A 22,363-nucleotide genomic window follows, 5' to 3' on the forward strand; every position below is an offset into this window, starting at 1 on the left:
TAGTGTTACCGCTTCACTTCAACATGCTTTAACTTGATAATGTATTACGGGCCCATCTTTTGATATGTTGTAGAGCTTGTCCATGCGAACACGTGGATATGTGTCTAATTTCTTTGACACTTTTATGGCGAAGATCTCCACTTTCACTATGGTCCTAAGAATCTAAAACCCTAAGACCATTTTGAGTGGTCTTAGGGTTGAATGGTCTTGTAGTGTCTTACATGGACGTGTTTCCCAGAGGAAAGCATAAGAATGCGATTCAACTTCCCTAGGCTCTAGGCCTACTAGGCCTAGGGAACCAGCTTAAAGTTGGGGTGCCTGCGACCTTATACAGGGATTTTAATTCAGACCTCAATAGCTTCGACTACATACCTGGACAAGGAAAGTGGTGCTGTGAGGATATTATTTTTTGATTTTCGAAGCGCCTTTAACACCATACAGCCCCCCCCCCCCTCCTTCCCCTTCTGAAAGACAAACTGAACAGCATGCATGTTGGCCCACACCTTGTGTCCTGGATCATGGACTACCTCACTGACAGACCACAATACGTCAGGTTGAGGGACTTTACATCTGACACTGTGACCTGCAGCACAAGAGTCCCCCAGGGGACTGTGCTGGCCTCCCTTCTCTTCACCCTTTACACGGCAGAGCTCAGACACTGCACAGAGATGTGCCACCTGCAGACATTCTCAGTAATGTAAAGTATACATAATAATAGTAATAATAATATTAATAATAATAATAAAAAAATAATAATAATACATTTTATTTATAGCACACTTTACATTTTTGGAAATCAGGTTAAAAAACAACAGGTTAAAAAACAAAAGGCACAAAAATGTTAAATGTTTTTACATGATGTGAACATCATCATTAATATCAGTTATTATTATCATTATTAATTTTATCCTTCAACTTCAGCCGATCTACAAGCTCACAACTTGCAGATCGGCTGTTTGCCTCTTTCTTATATTATTTGAGAATTTGGCCAATGTTTGACAAATGTTTTTTTGTATAGTTTGTTGATTACTCTTGATGCAGCAATGGTCTTTTTATTTGCTATATTTTTACTTTTTCATTTATTAAAAAGGTTACTTAAATTGTCCCTTCACTGTCATCTGGGGACCCCCCCCCCCCCCAGAAAAAAAAATCATGTGGGGACCCCTGGCTGGTCCCGATCCACAGGTTGAGTACCACTGACCCAAAATTGCGTCAACATTACAAAGGGGTTAGGCGGAGGCGGAGCTTATCCGTTTTGAACACACACTCAGACGGACCGGGGAGCTGCAGGAAGTCGAACTAACGGCTCAGGAGGAGCGAACCTTACAGACATGGATGTTTCCATGCTTCTAATCTACTATAACAGGTAAATTGAATTAGTTTATGGAATTAAAATGTTGTCCAACTTGTTAGTTCATGACCGTGGCGTGTATTTGCCCGAGTATAGCCCTGAAACATGACTGTCATATATGATATGATAGTCATGACGAAACTTCAACCTGGTGTTTGCACTTTCAACTTTACGGTCCTTACATCTAAATAAACGTTCAGATTTCAAATATAAAGTGCTTAACCCATGGCCACGGATGTTACAATTATATATGGTATCTCAGAAGTACCCGTATTTTCCGTATTGTTTAATAAAAAGCATTTTCATCCGATCGATGGCCATTTCCTCATAGAGTTATAACGTATGTAGAGTGCAATACACTTCCCAACCGATAGGGTCACAGTTAGCATATGGCGAAAAACCTAAGAAAATGGCCACCGATCGGATTAAAATGCTTTTTATTGAACAATACGGAAGATACGTGTACATCTGAGGGTCCGTACATACTTGTAACATTCGTGGCCATGAGGTCAGCACTTTATATTTGGAATCTGAACGTTTATGTGGATGTACGGGCTATAAATGGAGAAAGTGCAAACACTAGTTTGCAGTTTATCCATGACGCTCGTGATCCATGACTATAAGGCAGGCCTGACTCGCAAATTTTGAAACTAGTCGTTGGTAGAAACATATTTACACATGATTAAAATATAATTGTATCCAAGTGATGTTTATAATTAGTAAATCAATAAGTCTGATTAAGTACTTTAGCCCTATTTTATACTTTTGTCGTACAACAGCGTTGCTTAAAAAAATCGCCAATCTACAAGCTCACAACCTGTTGATTTTACTATTTTTATTAAGAAGAAAACCCCGACTGGATCTGTGGATCCGGATCTTCAAATAGTAAAATCAGCAGGAAGTTGACATTTTTATTCAAAAAATAAACAGTACTGGGTTTGGTGATGTTCTATATTGTCTGAATTAGCTTTGATTGTGTTTGTTTATGTGCTAAAATAGTGACTTTGAGAGCTGTTTCAGCGTACAATGTAAGTCAATGAGGAGCATATTTTGAATGATCAATTTCTAATCAATGGAGCAATTATATTTGATTTCTTGTCCTCCTTTGGAGTTACATCATGGCAAGGTAAATACACAACACAAACCTCTACCAAAGTGGTCTTGCCCTTTTAAGCACTATCGCTTTAAACATGGAAGCCATGCCAGAACCACGCAATTTAAAAAACATAATTTACCATTATAAATCCTAACCAAACAGTAAAGAAATACCACATCACACTGGGCAGAAAAAAGTGTTACACTGGCATTCACCTCATTAGAGCTATTTGGATGCAGTAACCTATGTTAAACCTATGTTAAATCTGTGCTCCTTCTCCAGGTGTTTTTGGGTCTTCCTCTGCTCCGTTTGCCTGGTGCGTTCCATGTTAATGTTTAATTATTGCTGTTTTGTTTCTCCTGAATGTGTGACTAATCCTGCTCCCACTTTCTCCTTATCAGCTGTACCTCCACTGTTAAGTTTCTAAGATACAAAGTCATCCCTCCATAGACTGCCCTATTCATGATAATTAAAACTTGTATCTGATTGCATTTAATGGCATTCTCCCACTATGCTTTCAAAAACTAAATGATAAAACAAATGTCATTTATCTATAGACACAGGTATCTGTACACCTTCACTTGTCTTTATGAGGGGATCTACTAATATTTCCTATAACTAATTAATTAAAGTCTAACACATCAATCTTCTTCTTCTTGCGTATGTCATCAGATCCTCAGCTCCGTTGCAGCAAGCCAGTCCAGCGTCTCGTCATCCAGGTTCATCAGGCCTAGGTCGCCATGTGGTGGGCGGTGTTTCGGGCAGCTTGTCATGATGTGTTCCACAGTCTTTAGGGGGTCTCCAGGTTCACAGTGGGCACTGTCCGAGAGGCCCCACTGTTGCATTGCTTCACCGAAGCGTCCCACGCTTGTCCTCAGGCGGTTGAGGGTTGTCCACTGCTTACGGGGCAGGTGCTGGCCAGGGACATCTGTGGGATCCTCGATGTAGTTGTGAAGCCTAGATGGTTCTGCTGCTTTCCACTGTTCCCTCCACCTTGCCTTGCTAGTCTGCAGTCTAACACATCAATGTTAGACTGTTTCTCTTCAAACAACATCAACACTTCACTGATACTCTTGGTAAATAAGTTTGCTATACTATTTGAAAATGGTGCCAACATGACAACTGTTTAGTTCAGGACATGGCTATGTTTAACAACGTGATACACTATCTGGTCATAATAGATCTTGGGATAACAACTCTACTTTCAAGCAGACAGAATGTTTACAGCTGTCTAGATGTACTTAAATCATTAATTGATCTGTTAATTATTTATGCGTGTACAGTATTTACAGTCTGTTCTTTCTATTGAATATAGTCATTCCAGAATTTTACTTCCCCTTAGTGGGTGTGTATTGTGTTTTCTACCATATAAAAAGGCGACATTTGACATGTAATTGTGGTTGTGGTTGTTAGGACACCGATGACCTTCCAGACATGTCCCACCTCTCCATTGGGATCCTGACCGTGGTTCCTGAAGACAGCCCGGCTTCTCCTCACTCACTCACTGCACTTGGACTCTTCACTATCATGCATCGTCTTGGAAGGTACAACAGTGATGACCTTCAAAGTCTCCCACATGCCATCTGCCTACTGTTTGGACTGATTTACGCACTGAATTTGGAGTACCCCAAATCAATGAAGAACACCTTTGATTTTATTCAAAGAGTTCTTCTCTCACTTGGACATAAATCCCTAAAACCCAAAATACAATCTCTCAAAAACTGATGGAGTTAGTGATTGTTAAGATTAGAATAACCACTGGATTAATGCAGGCACTTTGATTGTTTAGCTTTGAATAACCATCAATTTAATGCAGACACTTTAATTTTGATTGTTACGGTTATAATAACCATTGATTTATTGCACTCATTTTGATTTTTGTATTGCTAAGGTTATAATTGAATATAAATTGAATTTATTTGTGACTTGTATTACATTCCACATTACTTTTGATTGGTCTATCTAAAATCCACAATGCATTGCATAAAGGCATAGCTATTTTTTAAAGATCTTTGACAGACTACAAACTAAGGTTACTTTTCTATGTCTCTGCAACCTTGTGATACCTTCTACCCCGATTTACAGCCATACCCTCCAGCCTCTTCTACACAGGCCTGCCGACCTGTTGATGAGGTATGTTTTCTTTAGATTTAACCCATGTAGACCTACAAGCTCTTAGCACAGCACTCGGTGCTGCGCTATGAGCTTGTATAGTAGCCTATAGTTTTGATGATTTTTGACCAAGTACAATTAAGGGCCTTTTGTCTTTTCTGCACAGCCGTATGCAGCTACATATATGGACTTGGATCAGTGGAACCAAGAAACACCCAGTGTACTGCAACCTCCATCTCCGTCCAGTGATGCTCCAGTAGAAGGTGTGGTTCCTCAGCTAAGTGTCAGCAGACTTGGCACTGTTGTCCTTCAAATTCAGGATTCATAGATGAGTTTTGCTTTTTTTTAAAAAACTTTTCTTTACAGTTTTTGACGTGCTTTCAATCTTTCTAGGTCAACCAAATCCATCTGACCAGAGCATACCAGAGGGTCAAGGGTGGCAGCCTTGCGACTCTTGTCGGTCTGAGGTGGAGAAGCTCCAGCTCCAGTTGAGGAGGATAACCACTGTGCTCTCCAGTATCAGTACGTTTTATTGCCTGTAATGTTGCAGTTTTCAGTTGTCTGCTAATTTCTTTGTCTCACTTGAAACTTTACTTTATCCTGTACCTCTTTTGTGAGTTCTCTGACATGACTGGAAAACATTGGTATCCCAAAATAAAACTGTTTTCTGTTTACTGAAGAGCTGGGGAGATCGACCCCTGCTACTGAACAAATACTCATCAATGACTGCTATCAGAATATACTGTAGAGCTTTGTAGAACAGTACTCAATCTTATTGTTTTACAAATACACTCAGTAGACTCAGATTTTTTTGTCTTTGTTCTAGGCTCTGAGAAACTAGACGCACTGAAGGGCTTTATCACCCTGGTCGGTGACCTAGAGTCTGGAGTGTCCAGTCTCGGGCAGCAGGAGCTATATCCAGGTATGGATGTATACGTTTGCCATACATTTCACACTGAACCTGACGTTCTTGGTAGCGAGTGATCCGTGTTGTGAGCTGCAACTAGATAGTGAAGTTTTCAGAAGGTCACAGTTGTCTGTTTTCATGGTGCACTGAGCGCTGAAAGGGGTCAATGTAGCTGATGTCTTAAAATGCAGTTTGTTAATTGCTCGCTCTCTATTCACAGGCTGTGGACAGATGATTTCATCTGTGCAGCTGGCAGCCATACACCAGCGTGCCAGGAAGGACTGCAAGAGGCTATTCCACGCCTTGTTCGAGGTGTTCTTCACCCATGAGGAGTGCCGCAATGCCGTCGTATACGGAAAGCATGGTGTCATCCCAGAGGGGAAGAACAAACTGGATGAGGCGAAGAGGCACTGTTCAGTAAGTATTTGTCACACCACTAGTTCCTCAGAGTAGTGTTATAGATGGCCAGTCAGTGGAGTTGGTAACCACTTATAGACAGACATGCAAAAGTGTCACTTTTCAGCTACAGTCACCTTTTTGAACTCAAATAGGGCAATTGTGTGACACCTGACCCGAAAGAAAACAACATGTTGTCACCTTTTTCACCTCGGGCTGTTTGCATGCCTGTGTATACCACCTGTATACCACCCATAGACCACCTATAGACCACCTGTATACCACCTGTATACCACCTATAGTCCACCTGTATACCACCTATAGACCACCCGTATACCACCCATAGACCACCTAGAGACCACCTATAGTCCACCCGTATACCACCTAGAGACCACCTGTATACCACCCGTATACCACCTGTATACCACCTATAGACCACCCGTATACCACCCATAGACCACCTAGAGACCACCTATAGTCCACCCGTATACCACCTAGAGACCACCTAGAGACCACCTAGAGACCACCTGTATACCACCTGTATACCACCCATAGACTCACCTCTTCAGACTCCACCTCAGCCCGTAGCACTTGCCCTCCTAGCCTTGATGACCTTGCAGGATTATGCAAAGGACAGATACCAGGTCATTGTTGACCTGGCATCCTATAAATGCTGAGTCCACCTAGAGTCCACCTCTAGACCACCTGTATACCACCCGTATACCACCTGTATACCACCTAGAGACCACCCATAGACCACCTAGAGACCACCTGTATACCACCCATAGACCACCCGTATACCACCTAGAGACCACCTAGAGACCACCTGTATACCACCTGTAGACCACCTGTATACCACCTGTATACCACCTGTATACCACCCATAGACCACCTATATACCACCTGTATACCACCCGTATACCACCCGTATACCACCCGTAGACCACCTATAGACCACCTATAGACCACCTGTATACCACCCGTAGACCACCTATAGACCACCTATAGACCACCTGTATACCACCCGTAGACCACCTGTATACCACCTCTAGACCACCTGTATACCACCACCTGTATACCACCTGTATACCACCCGTATACCACCTATAGTCCACCTGTATACCACCTATAGACCACCTGTATACCACCCGTATACCACCCATAGACCACCTAGAGACCACCTATAGTCCACCCGTATACCACCTAGAGACCACCTATAGTCCACCCGTATACCACCTAGAGACCACCTGTATACCACCTAGAGACCACCTATAGTCCACCCGTATACCACCTAGAGACCACCTATAGTCCACCCGTATACCACCTAGAGACCACCTGTATACCACCTAGAGACCACCTATAGTCCACCCGTATACCACCTAGAGACCACCTGTATACCACCTAGAGACCACCTAGAGACCACCTATAGTCCACCTGTATACCACCCGTATACCACCCATAGACCACCTATAGACCACCTGTATACCACCTATAGACCACCCGTATACCACCTATAGTCCACCTGTGTACCACCTATAGACCACCTGTATACCACCCGTATACCACCCATAGACCACCTAGAGACCACCTATAGTCCACCCGTATACCACCTAGAGACCACCTATAGTCCACCTGTATACCACCTAGAGACCACCTAGAGACCACCTGTATACCACCTGTATACCACCCGTATACCACCTATAGACCACCTGTATACCACCCATAGACCACCTAGAGACCACCTAGAGACCACCTATAGTCCACCCGTATACCACCTAGAGACCACCTATAGTCCACCTGTATACCACCTAGAGACCACCTATAGACCACCTGTATACCACCTGTATACCACCCATAGACCACCTAGAGACCACCTAGAGACCACCTAGAGACCACCTAGAGACCACCTGTAGACCACCCGTAGACCACCTGTAGACCACCTGTAGACCACCTAGAGACCACCTAGAGTCCACCTATAGACCACCTGTAGACCACCTAGAGACCACCTAGAGTCCACCTATAGACCACCTGTAGACCACCTAGAGACCACCTGTATACCACCTGTATACCACCTGTATACCACCTATAGACCACCTGTATACCACCTATAGACCACCTGTATACCACCTATAGACCACCTGTATACCACCTAGAGACCACCTGTATACCACCTATAGACCACCTGTATACCACCTGTATACCACCTATAGACCACCTGTATACCACCCGTATACCACCCGTATACCACCTAGAGACCACCTGTAGACCACCTAGAGACCACCTAGAGTCCACCTAGAGACCACCTAGAGTCCACCTATAGACCACCTGTATACCACCCGTATACCACCTGTATACCACCTAGAGACCACCCATAGACCACCTAGAGACCACCTGTATACCACCCATAGACCACCCGTATACCACCCGTATACCACCTGTAGACCACCTAGAGACCACCTAGAGTCCACCTAGAGACCACCTAGAGTCCACCTATAGACCACCTGTATACCACCCGTATACCACCTGTATACCACCTAGAGACCACCCATAGACCACCTAGAGACCACCTGTATACCACCTATAGACCACCTGTATACCACCTGTATACCACCTAGAGACCACCTGTATACCACCTATAGACCACCTATAGACCACCTGTATACCACCTGTATACCACCTATAGACCACCTGTATACCACCTATAGACCACCCGTATACCGCCTATAGTCCACCTGTATACCACCTATAGACCACCCGTATACCACCCATAGACCACCTCGAGACCACCTAGAGACCACCCGTATACCACCTAGAGACCACCTATAGTCCACCCGTATACCACCTAGAGACCACCTGTATACCACCTAGAGTCCACCTAGAGACCACCTAGAGTCCACCTGTATACCACCTGTATACCACCCATAGACCACCTAGAGACCACCCATAGACCACCCGTAGACCACCCGTATACCACCTAGAGACCACCCATAGACCACCCATAGACCACCCATATACCACCCATATACCACCCATAGACCACCTAGAGACCACCCATAGACCACCCATATACCACCCGTATACCACCCATAGACCACCCGTATACCACCCATAGACCACCTAGAGACCACCCATAGACCACCCATAGACCACCCGTATACCACCCGTATACCACCCATAGACCACCCGTAGACCACCCATAGACCACCCAGAGACCACCTAGAGACCACCTAGAGACCAAATAGGGCAATTGTGTGACACCTGACCCGAAAGAAAACAACATGTTGTCACCTTTTTCACCTCGGGCTGTTTGCATGCCTGTATAGATATATATCTTGGGGTATCTTGTGACAATGTATACACATGTCTGTCTTACTGTGTTGTGTTTTTAGGGCTTTTATTTCGGGGGACGGGCGTGCTATAACAATTAAACTTAAAAATATGATACATTCGGAATAAATAGCCTCCAAGTAAAATTTGCAGAGAGCAAGGAGGCTGCCAAGGGCCCCTCCCCTCCCCTCATAACCAGTTGATCAGCTGTAAACTCTGTCTACACAGACTGTGGCAGGCACAGGGCTCCAGAGTGCGACCTGCCTATTGTGCTGTATGTGCGAGTTAAATCTGATTTCGAACCACCTCTGGAGGTGGTTTCAAATCAGATTTCAACTCAGATTTCAACTCGGATGTGTGCATTTAGACTGATTTAACCAGAATCTCCTGTTGACTAGTTGAGCACAATTTCCTAAATTAATATTTAAAAAAAGTTTAGGTTGGAGTCAGGTGCTGGTGAAAGTGTATGCAATGCTTTAGATGCTCATTTCAAATTCCAGTCCAGTCTTTTAGCCAACCCGCACTGGCTGCTGCAGATTAAGTGTCTTTGTGTTTTATATGTATACAAAATTGAGTGTTTAAATCCCATGTGCTTTCTTGTTATCTTATCTTTCAGCTGCTGCTCAACGATCGGACCGAAAATTAACCCAGTTGAACTATGAAAAGACGGTCAAGTCTTGGCTGCAGTTTGCGCCTGGCCGTCAGGGAGGCATCCCGAGGAATGCTCTGGAGCAGCAGGGACCGGATCTGGATGCAGGTGGCACCTCTGCAGGTTCCCTCCCTCCCTGAAGGGATTAACCCATTACAACCGGGACAGCGTTTTGCGTTTGAACTTCAACCATTTTTTCTTTTCTTTAACCCATCTAGACCGGGACAGCGTTTTGCGTTTGAACTTGGACCTTTTTTTCTTTTCTTTTTATAAAAAACAACTAAAAAAAAATCGTGAAAATGAATGTTTTGTCCCCGATTCTGTCTTCTAAATACTTCTTCCAAATCTGTGGTTCTCAAATTTTTCCATGTCAAGGACCCCCAAAATCACATGTATTTGGACGCAGACCCCCACCTAGAAAAATATCTTTCCAGGGACCCCCAGAAACAGATTTCAGTTACAAAAGTTTCCTTTGAAAAATATATATTCAAAGATTTGAACAAATGTTTACGATTTTTCAAAAATAGCAGATCTATCATTTAGAAGACATTCACAGAATCGGGTCAAAATATCCAAATGCTTGCAGACATTTTCACGATTTCTTTCATAAATAGCAGATCTACAATCTTGTATATGTTCTATATTTCATCTGTTAAAGCATAAAAACAATGGTTAAAGCAGTTCAACGCAGGTCTAAATGCCTTGGTTCAATAAATGTGAAGATTCAAATCATATTGTCTGTCTTTATTTTTATATTTTCACATTTTGGGAAATGTAAGGTAATTTTGAACAAGATGTAGCCTTACAGTATATCAGCATACATAATTTAAAATGTACATGCAGATTACCATTAGGTTGTTGGATGATCAGGATCAATATTGATTCCTAATATGATTCAGTATAATCCAATTAATAAATTAAATCAGTGTTCGATTCCTGATGTTGATTCAACATAAAATCAACTAAAATGTGCATGCAGATTACCATTTAGATGATGGTTGAATCAATGTTGATTCCTAATGTTGATTCAACATTAAATCAACTAAAATGTGCATGCAGATTACCATTTAGATGATGGTTGAATCAATATTGAGTCATAACGTTGATTCAACATAAAATCAACTAAAATCAGCATGCAGAATACCATTTAGATGATGGTTGAATCAACGTTGATATAGTGTTAGTTAGTGGTTGAAACCCAACGTTGAATCAAATAATAATGGCGTTGTGATTTCAGTACAGTTTCAACGTTGAGATTGAACGTTGAGTCAACCGTTATGGCCGACTATTTTTCAACGTTGATTCACCCATATTTTGCTATCTGGGTCAGATCTACTCTGCTGTGGCCACCACAGCTCTTGCTGTATGATGACCATACACTCCAATCTTTGGACATGGCCATTGGAGTTGATCTTTTCAGGCTCCAAGTAGAGGGTGTTCAAATTCCATACACCTTTGACTATTACGATAGTATTACATTTATGCTGAGCATTGATGTGCAACTCTAGATGGATTCAATCATAAATATGAGCATTCCAATGTGTTTCTAATGCTCAAAAAGCATAAAGTAGACACCAAGTAAAACACATTTTCAAAACCAATATTTCTTTGAAATATGCAAAATAGAGGTCCAGCCACACCCAGCCATAAAGATAAGCATTCCAACATGTTTCTAATTGTCAAAAAACATGATTTAGACACCAAGTTTGCGTTTATAGCTCATCTGGTTCAAACGTTTTAGCCAAAACCTTTTTCTGGTGGTGGCCATATTGGATTTGGCCACAATGATGACCCATTGCTGGCTCAGGTACCCTTGCTAAATCATTAGAGCATGCCCTGGGATACATTTAGGTGCTTTTAGACTGATTCACACAGAATATTCCTATAGCCCTGGACTGTAATATGTTGGGGTTTTTTTTGGGGTGTTTTTTAGCTATTCTGTCATAAAATATCAAATTAGAAATATTACACTTGTCAATGTTTCCCTAAACATAAGTATTCTGAACATTTTGAGCACCTCAGTAAATCTGTAGCGTTAACGGTTTAGCAGATATAGCCATGTTGGAAGTAATGCACCGGTTATGGTCATTTTAAAAAGGGCGTGGTCATTTTCAGGTATTTCGTCCCGGATAGAGAATTAGTCAACGTTCCTAAATTGTTCCCCGGGGTCATATTAGCCAAGAACAGTTGAGATATTCTCTCCTAAATTAAGTGCATACATATCTTAGCTAGGTCCTATACTATATATAGTGATGTAAATGTGGCCTTTGTCTTCATGGGGTACCAGGAGTGCCAGGGGTGGGGGTCTGGGCCATCACCTGTAGGCCTACTCACCTGGCATAAAAGGGTCTCTGAGAGAAGCTTGAGCCATTCATTACTAAACTACAACATGAAGAGACCACCGCTACTACCTAGGCATCACACCTTGAAGGGTGCACCCTGTGAACTGAGACACAGGAACTGTGTTCATGAGCTTGGTATAAGTGTAACTGACATCATTCCCCAAATTAATAATATTCAGAGCTGTGGTGATCAATTTTTTTCAATCACTATTAAATAGTTTGTAAGTTAAGATCAACTAGTTTTTTGTTGAATTATTAGGTTTTTCAATTACACCATTGACATTGTTGCCATCATTCCTCCAAATATTCTAGAAACTTTAAGTGAATGGTTTTCGGATTTTGTCCCTTTTAAAATAAACTCAACCTTATGGACACAAAAACAATAGCGTCAAATCATTGAACCTCATAGGTTGGTCCATGGTTGAGTGTTTTGTCAGCACCACTGGCCTACTCTACATTCTTGAAAGGGATTTTGAATGTTGAATTCTTGACTTTTTACCAGCCCCTGGCTTTCATAACAATTGCAAAAGTAGAACAGAAATAAGGGTTGAACCAAGAACCTTTAGCCTGCAGAGAACCGCACAATCCAGATGAAGTTGTTTTCTGGGAGTTTCCCACGGTTTCCTCGTTGCTCATTTTAGAAATGTAAGCTTTAAGAGGGCTTGATTCCAAAACTTTCTTCAGGTACCAAGATAAGATCCTCTCTGTAAATGTCACAAAAATGGTCACCCAAAATACCACATATAGGCTACTATGACTGTCACCCAAACAGTCATCAAAAATACGTATTTATCGTGGAATTCTTTTATTCTTGTCCGAGGGTGGTGGAGACTCCAATAAATTTGTAATGTATGCAGTCTGGAATATCCTTAAGATTCAATCATCAGTTGTACACATTACACTGAAAATCTAAACAATGTGTGGTCAAAACCCCTGTGCTTTTCAATTACTGGAGCAGAAATGGCTTTAAAACGGCCTGATCCAAATAAAACTGAGTCTGAGGAGAGGCAAGCATAGAGAAACCTTTACTTTTTAATTATCACACATTTAGAAAATGAACCACACTGTACAAATGTTGTCCACCTTGCAGCAATAATACAGGTGACATACTGTACGCGCATGATCCCAACTGACCTCAAGCCCTTACAGACCCGCTACTGAAAACGAGACGATCAATTTCTCAACTTCAACTGATAATGGAGTTAAAGCTAGTATGGGCAAGGTCTCTTGACTCGCTCCGTTATCAGATTTCTGGTCAGGTCTGTTCAAGTGCCCAGGGTTGGGAAATGGGGGTGGGCTTCAGGGATTGGGGAGGGGGGGTTACGGGGCAGTTTGGGATCAGGCAGCAGCAAGTCTATGGAGGGGTAGAAGGGTCATAACCCTCCCCTTAAACACCCAAACCAGCACTCACCACGAGTCCTGCATGGGTTCAGTCACATACATAAATTACAGTTGAAACAGAGTACAGTCTTATGTCTTTCATCTCATTCCAGTGGGTTGTCTAATATTGTAGGACTGCATCTCTCTGCTGGCCGTCGGGAGCTCCACGCTGTCACCTTTTGTTTTCCTTCTTTCCTGGTTATCCACGCCGTTGCCATGATGCAGGTAGGCTGTAGCATGCAGTAACACCCACCCCCCTTTTTTTTAATAAGATGCAGTACCTCCTCATTGGCTGTAGGCTAAATTCATTAAGGTTTGCGCTATGCAACAAAGGATGGGAGGAAGTTAAGTTTTTCTCTTTCGTTTTCTTACAAGTGTCTGGTTCATATTTACATTATGAAAACACAGCAGGAGGTGTTGGTTGGTGTCTGTTTGAGTCCTATAGATCCACTTAAGTTTTGTCTCAAAAGGACGGGTGAGTATGTCGTTCTCCTGACTTCCTGGTCGGACAGGGGAGGTCTCCATGGGGGATCATAGTTCATCCCTGCGCCCCTGTCACTTCCGTGGCTGTCATTCTGATTCGGTTACATCCTCGCACACACAACCACCCCCCAATAAGCTGCAAGCAACATGTCCGTCATCACGTCAGAGGGATTCACACTTTATTACTCAGACATTAAAAAGAAAACAAAAGAAAGAACAAAAAAAAAAACCTAATAAAAATAAAATAAAAAGAGTAGGGGAAGGGCTGATGTTTAGGCCAGGTAGCTGTATGTGTCTTTTTCTCCATCCACTCGCTCCAGGTATTCCTTCTCAATCAGGATGTCGATGCATTTCTGACCAATGGAAGGAAACGAGAGACAAGATATAAGAGATGATGAACAGCAGAGCGAGAATGATGTGTAATTAATACCAGGAAGGCCTGGATGGTGTGGTAATGTTACTGATGTTGGAAACATTTAACATTAACAACATTTATGTTGCTTTTGAGTGTATTTCACTCATGTAGTTCATTCAGTAGTACAGGTTCAAAATCAAGGACCGTTTTTCTTTGAAAAGTAGGTGAACGGCATGTGTCTATGTTTTGAATGATTACTCTGGGTTAAATGCAGGAAGGTGTGTGTGTGCATGTGTGTTTACCTTGATAACAGGGACTCTGGGTTTGAAACGGGAGGACAGCTGGTTCAGGACTTCAGCCAGAAGCTGCTGATGTTTCAGCATCTTCCTCATCTTCATGATCCTTACAATAGCAGCCTGAACACACACACACACACACACAACATAAGACAACAGTGAGACCTCTGAACCCGACTTTGAGAGTTACAAGATACAAGTTACAAGTACATAAACACACACACAGACCTGTATGAGCAGCTTGCGGTCCTCCTCTATGTTCTTGTGTGTCGTCTCCTGTTCCTGTTTCTGTTCCGTCTTCATGGGTACGTTGATGTTCACCCGCAATTTCTTACTGCATTTGGACAAAAACACTCGTTACTATAAATACTGAAAACACTCCTGTTCGGTGTGTATCAGTTCAGTTTTATGTAGACTATATTTTCACTTTAGAAAATATAATGAACAAGATTTTATTAATCAGCATCTCAACAAGGTCTTCTAGGCCAGGACATCAAATATGTAATAAACAAGACTAAGATTCTAAAAGCCTAGCTAGTGGCAGTGTTGTTGCTGCTGCTCTACAACCAACTGGACCAACGTGTTTTGAACTGACATTGGCATCCTTCGAGGCCCACACTCTCACCTCACTAGTAAACAAGTGGACATTTTTCCAAAGGGTGGTGCTATAGGAAAGGGCCAAAATCAGTAGGGTTCATCCTGCAATCTGTCTATTCAATTATGTGATATCTTGTGTGCGAAATAAAGCCATAAGCCACTAGAGGTCGCAGTTTACAGAGTATATCATAATGGCTGAAGGGCGTAGAGGCAGGAGGTTCTGGATTCTCGGCTGCAAGGCTAAGTAGCTAGGTTAGTGATTTATATACGCTGATCTAAGGAGTAGATTAGTGTCTTTTACTAAACGGAAAACAGCCAATCAGAATCAAGGATTGGATCGCAAAAGTAAATACCATGATTCAAAATGGTTATGGTTCATTGTCTGTGGAGCATTAAATATGTTAATTTCATGGGAATCCGCCTATTAGTGTGAAATATCTTGGCTTAAGGGTGGGGCCATTGCCATCCTTAGAGTGCTAGTGCAGCTAAAACATTTCACATGAAGGTCATTCTAAAGTGGCAAGGTGACAAGTTTGGTGTCAAATGGCACAGAAATGTTGTTTTGGGGGGATTGAAAAACACGCCCATTAACTAACAACATATAGCTGTGGAAAGTAAGTGAGAGAAAAGAGTAAAGACAAGTTAAGAAAAGGGTAAAGGCATGTAGAACAGAAAGTGAAGATAAGTAGATCTCACTTCTTGTATCCGAGGAAGAGTTTGATGAGTGTATCTGGTTTAAAGTCCACTTCATCTACGTTAGCGTTCTCATCCTCCAGGACCTGGTGGAAGAAAGGAGAACATATGCTGTATGAGAATACATACCCATCTATAAATGCACGCAACCTTTGTGTGTTTACTCATGTCTGTACTTGGGCACCGTCCAACCGTTCAAACTTGGTATGTGTGTCTCAGACGACCCGGAGGTGTGCAATGGCAGGTGGGATGTCTGTGTGTGTCTGTGGGTCTACTGCAACAATGTTTAAACTACAATAAAGATGGTGGAAATGTTTTAATAGAAGAGCAGGGAGACCACCTCCAGACATTGTAGACGTGTTAGTTACAGGATATTAATACTCTACCATGCAGAATGGCTAAACTTTTTATTCATTAAAATAAGTCCCAGATTGTAGCTTTAACATTTGGATCATATTTCAATTTCTGGGTTGAAAATCCTTCAGACCCTGACCATATTCCCCACGTTGTCTGGTTCATAGTCTACAACAAAAAGGGTCTGTAGATTAGAACTGAATGACACCAAGTAGTGTGTTTATATAGCACTGAATGAGACCAAGTAGTGTGTTTATATAAAGCAGTCTGCAGGGTTCAGTAACGCAATGGCTGACGTCATTCTATGCCACGCTAAAAGACCAAGCAAATATTTATACAAAAACTAAACTACTATCACACTCACCAGCAGCTTGGATTTTAACAAGATCTGCAACACCTGTGCAAGAATGTCCTGAAATACAAACAAAAAGCAGTTAAAACACTAAACAATGTAAAATTGACGGGCAATGGATTTAGGTTAGATGTACGGTATAATGTGAGAGAAATCGACACATATCACATCGCAGGCAACAAGACTTTAATTCAAACTTGACCTCCATTATTAGTGGCACATTTACAATTATTTTCTTAAGATGATAAAATAACACTTAATGGTAAAATGCAGATCATGTGTTTTTACCAAAAATAAATTATGTTTTTCTTCCTGAAACAGATCCAAAATCTGTTTTGATCCAATAGATAAGATTAGAAAGGTAAGATTATATAGATGGATGGATGGATAGATAGATAGTTGAGTCTTACTGTGTTGATCTGATGGAGAAGATTAGAAAGATGAGATTAGATAGACAGACAGACAGATAGTTGAGTCTTACCGTTTTGATCTGTGTGCTGTCAGTGAGTTGCTGGACAGTGTACATGTCCTCTGCGTTGTACTGAAGCAGGATGGCCATCTGGAATGTAGAGGCCTGAAGAGTGTACCTGCAATCACACACAAGAGTCAACAAGAGTCAATGGAAAAACTCTATTATTTTTAAATAAAATAAAAACGATAATTTTATAAAATAATTGATTAATAATAGATCAATATCGAAAAGTTTAAACATGAATTCATAAGATATAGCGAAAATAGCCAATCCACAAGCTCACAACCTTGTGATCTTGTAGATCTGCCATTTTCAATTTGTCGACAATTCGATTAGTTGAAAAAGTAACCGATAATAATCACTAAGAAAAGAATCGATAGTTGCAGCCCCATTTAACAGCAGCAATTAATACACAATGCCTGCACAAATCAAATATTTAAATAAAACGAATCAAATTAAAATTTTACACTTTAGTAATCAAATAACTGGTTCTGTGTTGCATCATGTGGGTTAACATTTACCAACATTTTGTACAGTATTGCCTTATTTTAAAATGTATCACAGATTAATGGAATAATCAAAAACAATAATTGAGAGATTATGAAAATAACCGTTATATGCAGACTTTAATTCAATTAGGGCTGAGTGATAGTTACGAAATGCCACAATATGTTTTACCTTAAATGTTGCATTTAGTGTGATGCAGCATTTAAAGGGGGACTAGGCAACATTCAGCCACTAGATGTCGCACTTTTACACCGCTGTTACAGAAGGTTCATTATTTCTCTGTCACCTCTATAAAGCAACATATACCGTACATATATAACATACAACACATACCATTTAAGACAGAAAAATACCACATTTAAGCTACATCATATGATAATGAATATATTGCCCAGTACAACTAACAAGAATCAAATCAACAATATAGTCACTACTAAGCACTAAGCACAACAATACATTTAAGACATAATACACCTGACGGCCTGCAGAGTGTACCTACAAACACACCAAAACATACTGTTGAGGTTGATTTCAGTCTGTTTGCCAGGAGAGGGTTTATTCTGGCGTTTTGAATTGGTAGCGAGCAAACTAAAACTGTGGGAGTAAGGCACAGCTGGGTGGGGAAAGAGGTGCACCACCTACATAGACACACTGCTGCAGCATCTGTGTGATGCTAGATGTTGCTAAACTATATAGCAACATTATTATTGTTTTCCTTCAATAAAAATGTGACATTTTTCAGCAAACAGTGGAGCAAGCAACACTGTAAAGCTCTAGCCCCTGATGCTGGACAGGAGGAAGTGGAGGGCAGCGAACCAGGAGTCCCGAGTTTGGATCGCCAACATTGAGGAACCGGAATCGGTTCCGTCACATTTGGAACCGTTTCCGGAAACGGTTTCACGCTGTCAGAGCTGGTATGTCTGCTATACAATTACAATACCGGTGGTTCTCAAACTTTTTATTTCAATGACAACCATAACTCTGAGTATGCGCATATAAGGGTCCATTTGGTTACATTTGGTACACTTTTTGGTACACATTTGGTACACTCTCAGAGTTACAGACCGGTAAGGGTCCATTTGGAACCCCCTCAAGTAACCCAGAGGGTACCTGGACCCCACTTTGAAAACTAGTACAATAATATGTATGCAATACTGAATGCATGATTGAATTTGTGTTTAGCAAAAATAATAATGAAGGCCAAAATTATATAGATTTTTTTTTAAATGTAGGAATCGTTAAAGGGAACGGTTAAGGAACCGGAATGGTTAAAATCCTAAAGGATGTCAACCCTAAGAGTACGTACCTGTTCTTAAAGCAGTTGGTAACCAACTCTCCTTTAGACAGGTGGTAGAGCCAGGTGAGTTTACGCCCACTGTGTCTGCTGGCGTAGAACGCTGTGAACCGCTGGTAGCTTCGCTCCAACTGCACACACACACACACACACACGGATTAAAGCAAAAACAAATCTCACGACTGAAAAGTTGTGATAGGCCGTTCCAATCTGCGATTTGTGAAACAGCATGAAAGGAACAATTCCTAACAATTAGCACAATATGTTATGTTAGGTATTATCATTCGTTAGGTTTTATCATTCTAAACCTACTGTACGTTCTTGCAAGCAACATACAGCCGTCAGCCAAACAGTTGAAGGAATTACAGGTTGAGGCTTTAATCTTTGCGTTTATGAAATATCCGAGACCATTAAGTGTTTTATGTTAGATGATTCTGAACATGAATTTTATTTCTAGTTTGACACATTCCAATACTCTTTAATCTTGTAAAAATGACTGATGACAGTCGTGGCGACTGAACTTTATCCACGCACACAAGGCAACAGAGAAAGAGAGATGAGGATTATAAGAAGAAAGACAGACTAGAGAGAGGATGAACTCATGTCTCTACTTTATTCTCCTCAGAATAATAAAAAGACTAGTTCTGTCAGTAATAACTATGTTTTAAGGGTCAGATGGTCATAAGAACAACACTAAACAGTCTATATGTAGGCTCATACATGCGTGACAGCAGAGTTATCGATTATGTGTGTGTGTGTGTGCTCGCGCGTACATGTGTGTGTGTAAGTGTGTGTGTGTGTGTCTCACCTCGGAGGGTAGGGCGAAGGTACAGGACTGCTGGAAGGGCCAGGATCCAGAGCTCAGAACCTGGATACTGAAGTCCACTGCACACAAACAACAAAATACATCAGCAGCTCATCAACCATTGTTCAGAGGTCCTATAATCTATCTATTATCTAACTAGTTGGCTACAGCTGGCTTTTGGATGAAGAGTGTGTGTGTGTGTGTGTGTGTGTGTGTGTACGAGCGAGTGGACCATTATATGCCAATGATTGGGACAAATTCTCACAGTTGATTAGGGACTATTGATGTATGATTGATGTCTGATGACACAATTTGTGTCCCCATGTAAATGTCCCCATTTACATGGGGCTAAGGTTAGTTATGTATCCATTAAGGTTAAGGCAAGGGTAAAGGTTAGGCATGTATCTGTTATTAATGTAAGCCAATGTGATGAAAGTTAGCTAAACCAACGTGTGTTTGTGTGAGTGTGTGTGTCTCAGTACATACAGTCCAGTGGCTCCGAGTTGGACAGGTGTTTCTTGAACTGTTCGTTGAGGTCTTTGCTGACTCCTATATCTTGGAACATCCTCTGCAGTTTGGACGTGTACTCAAACCCACACGCTTGCTGTAAAGGACCAACACATACAGAAACGTTTGGAAAGTTAGCCAAAACATCCCTTATGGGTGACTTTGACAATTCCCTCCATGTGTACTGTGGTCCCTGTGGCTCCCAACCTCCACAGTTGGCCTGTGGAGGTTGTAGACAACCATATGCGTCTTCTGATACACAGAGTTAGCAGACACTTTTTTTCATGAGGAGTTTCACCAGGAGAGCATAAAGGTGCATTCACACCAGACGCGATAAAATAATTGTGTTGTTTGTGGGAGCTGTCGCTCTATTCAACTGAATGAATTGTGAATTTGGTCGCGGCAGCATCGGCGATGCGTGTTTTGATCAGTGTGTTTGTCAAGCAAGGTAAAACAAGCACACATGCTTACCAGAGATGGACAATTCTCTCAAGACAGATTTTCATAGATTTCAATGAAAATCTGTCGTCAGGATCGCGGTTCTGTGGAATAGAAGCTCTCCGAGGGGGCGAGCCCTTTCGCAGGAAGCAAGCAAATTAGCCTAAAAAGGGCACGGCCAAGCCTGATTTCCTGTCATTCAGACATTGAAATGAGCTTGCCCCCAGGGGTAAAAAATATATACATATATTTTGAACAGAATGTGTTCCCAGATTGCTCTCTCAGTAGTCTATTGACCAGTGTTGTATGACATAGCTCAGTTAATCCACACACATCTATATTGAATGTCGCTCTGTTCTGCAAAAAGCGATTGAGATGAAAATCTGTTTGCCACGTATCGCTCTATTCGCGTCGATTCAGGGGTAGACGTGAAATATTGCTTGATAATGCGTATTTATATTGACTTAATATTGAATCGTGTTGCTGAATTAAGTCGTGTCCGGTGTGAATGCACCTTAACGCACGTGGAGATTCATCATGAGGTTTCACACTATCTCCCCCGATCCCCTCCCCCGCTGAACAGGTGCCCCCACCAGCCAGCAGGGGCCGCTAGTGCAGCGACAAGGACATGATCCCTTCACCATCATCCCACCAGTGAGCACTGACATGTGTTCGATTGTAGAGCGGTTGCGACGGGGGTGGGGGCCAGACAGTCTTGTATATTGTATTAATTATCAACCAACAATATAGAATTTACTCTCTTTATACTTGCACAATGATATGAAATGGGATATTTGATATTGTTGTCCTGTTATCTGACTTTTTCCCTTTGTTTCTTATCTATGCTTCTTCTTTGTAGCTGGAAATTGTTAAATTATTTCACTGGTTTGTTCCTTTTTCATTTAAAAGTGCCTCCATGATGAATCAGGCCATGCATATGATGCATTGTTTTTTGTGTAGGCTCCATGCTAAACTTAACCACTAGTAATCCACTTCCCCCATTCATCTGTAGGATGCATAAGCGCTGGTAGGCTACTACTGGCCATATGCTTTGTACCATTGTTTTTGAATGGTTCAGCCATGATGAAGCAATTATTCCATGCATATGATAATTGCACTTTCAGTATGCTAAACCTGCCCACACCTGAAACGTACTGTCCAGTGTGTCTGTATTGTTTTTGAATGGCTCGGCCATGGTGAACGTTAACGCCGGTTGATCTTCTTCCTCCATGGACAAGGGCGATTCACCTGGCACACCACAAATGGATAGCGGATCCATTCCTTTGCACTTGGCGGGGGTGGCTGGGAGGTAACGCTCGATCTCCACTGACAGCGAGGCTAGGCGATCACGCAAAAGCTGGGAGAAGGAAGGCACAGTCTCAGTCTCATCTACAATCCCTGCTCATTGTTTGGGACATGTCAAATGAGCCCTTGTTCACTTGACTTCCCCACAGTTCCAGTGGAGCTGCAGCCACTTTATCTGTCAACTTAAAAAGAGTCGCCACTCTCCCGGATTGACGGATTGAGTTCTTTGAGCAGGTTGCATGTGTCACACCGGTGAGTTTTGAGACCCATTCCCCCTCATTGAAATGTGCGGCCACCGCCGGTTTTATTTCTCAAAGAAATCACGTAACTCAAACCCCCTGGCCA

General features: G+C 41.9%; 2 protein-coding genes across 5 annotated transcripts in view; one reads left to right on the forward strand and one right to left on the reverse strand.

Moving 5' to 3' along the window:
* The first annotated feature begins 1,164 nt into the window (after window positions 1-1,164).
* On the forward strand, window positions 1,165-10,561 carry LOC308077113 (uncharacterized protein). 4 transcript variants are annotated; one of them, XM_080417667.1, is made up of 9 exons: window positions 1,165-1,366; window positions 2,730-2,763; window positions 3,120-3,523; window positions 3,861-3,991; window positions 4,533-4,580; window positions 4,726-4,822; window positions 4,953-5,081; window positions 5,386-5,481; window positions 5,687-6,023. In XM_080417667.1, exons 6-9 carry the CDS (start codon window positions 4,744-4,746, stop codon window positions 5,917-5,919), a joined length of 537 nt encoding a protein of 178 aa, XP_080273793.1. In that variant the 5' UTR covers window positions 1,165-1,366; window positions 2,730-2,763; window positions 3,120-3,523; window positions 3,861-3,991; window positions 4,533-4,580; window positions 4,726-4,743; the 3' UTR covers window positions 5,920-6,023. The 4 variants fall into 4 exon arrangements, with proteins under 4 accessions (XP_080273793.1, XP_080273794.1, XP_080273795.1 ...); XM_080417668.1 differs by lacking the exon at window positions 2,730-2,763; XM_080417670.1 differs by lacking the exons at window positions 1,165-1,366; window positions 2,730-2,763 and adding an exon at window positions 9,806-10,561 and having other exon boundaries at window positions 5,687-5,883.
* Window positions 10,562-13,192: 2,631 nt separating this feature from the next.
* Window positions 13,193-22,363, reverse strand: part of LOC308077303 (cullin-1) — a 37,110-nt gene continuing 27,939 nt past the window's right edge. Inside the window, exons 14-22 of the mRNA XM_080417931.1 lie at window positions 20,255-20,372; window positions 19,772-19,848; window positions 18,976-19,094; window positions 17,172-17,277; window positions 16,703-16,750; window positions 15,988-16,070; window positions 14,923-15,028; window positions 14,701-14,814; window positions 13,193-14,396 (exon numbers count right to left, since the gene is read on the reverse strand). Of these exons, the coding sequence (XP_080274057.1) occupies window positions 14,316-14,396; window positions 14,701-14,814; window positions 14,923-15,028; window positions 15,988-16,070; window positions 16,703-16,750; window positions 17,172-17,277; window positions 18,976-19,094; window positions 19,772-19,848; window positions 20,255-20,372 (852 nt within the window). The 3' untranslated portion in view covers window positions 13,193-14,315. The remainder of the gene's footprint in view (window positions 14,397-14,700; window positions 14,815-14,922; window positions 15,029-15,987; window positions 16,071-16,702; window positions 16,751-17,171; window positions 17,278-18,975; window positions 19,095-19,771; window positions 19,849-20,254; window positions 20,373-22,363) is intronic.

Source organism: Gymnoscopelus braueri, assembly GCF_963280865.1.
Source record: "Gymnoscopelus braueri genome assembly, chromosome: 21".
NCBI classification, from domain to species: domain Eukaryota; kingdom Metazoa; phylum Chordata; class Actinopteri; order Myctophiformes; family Myctophidae; genus Gymnoscopelus; species Gymnoscopelus braueri.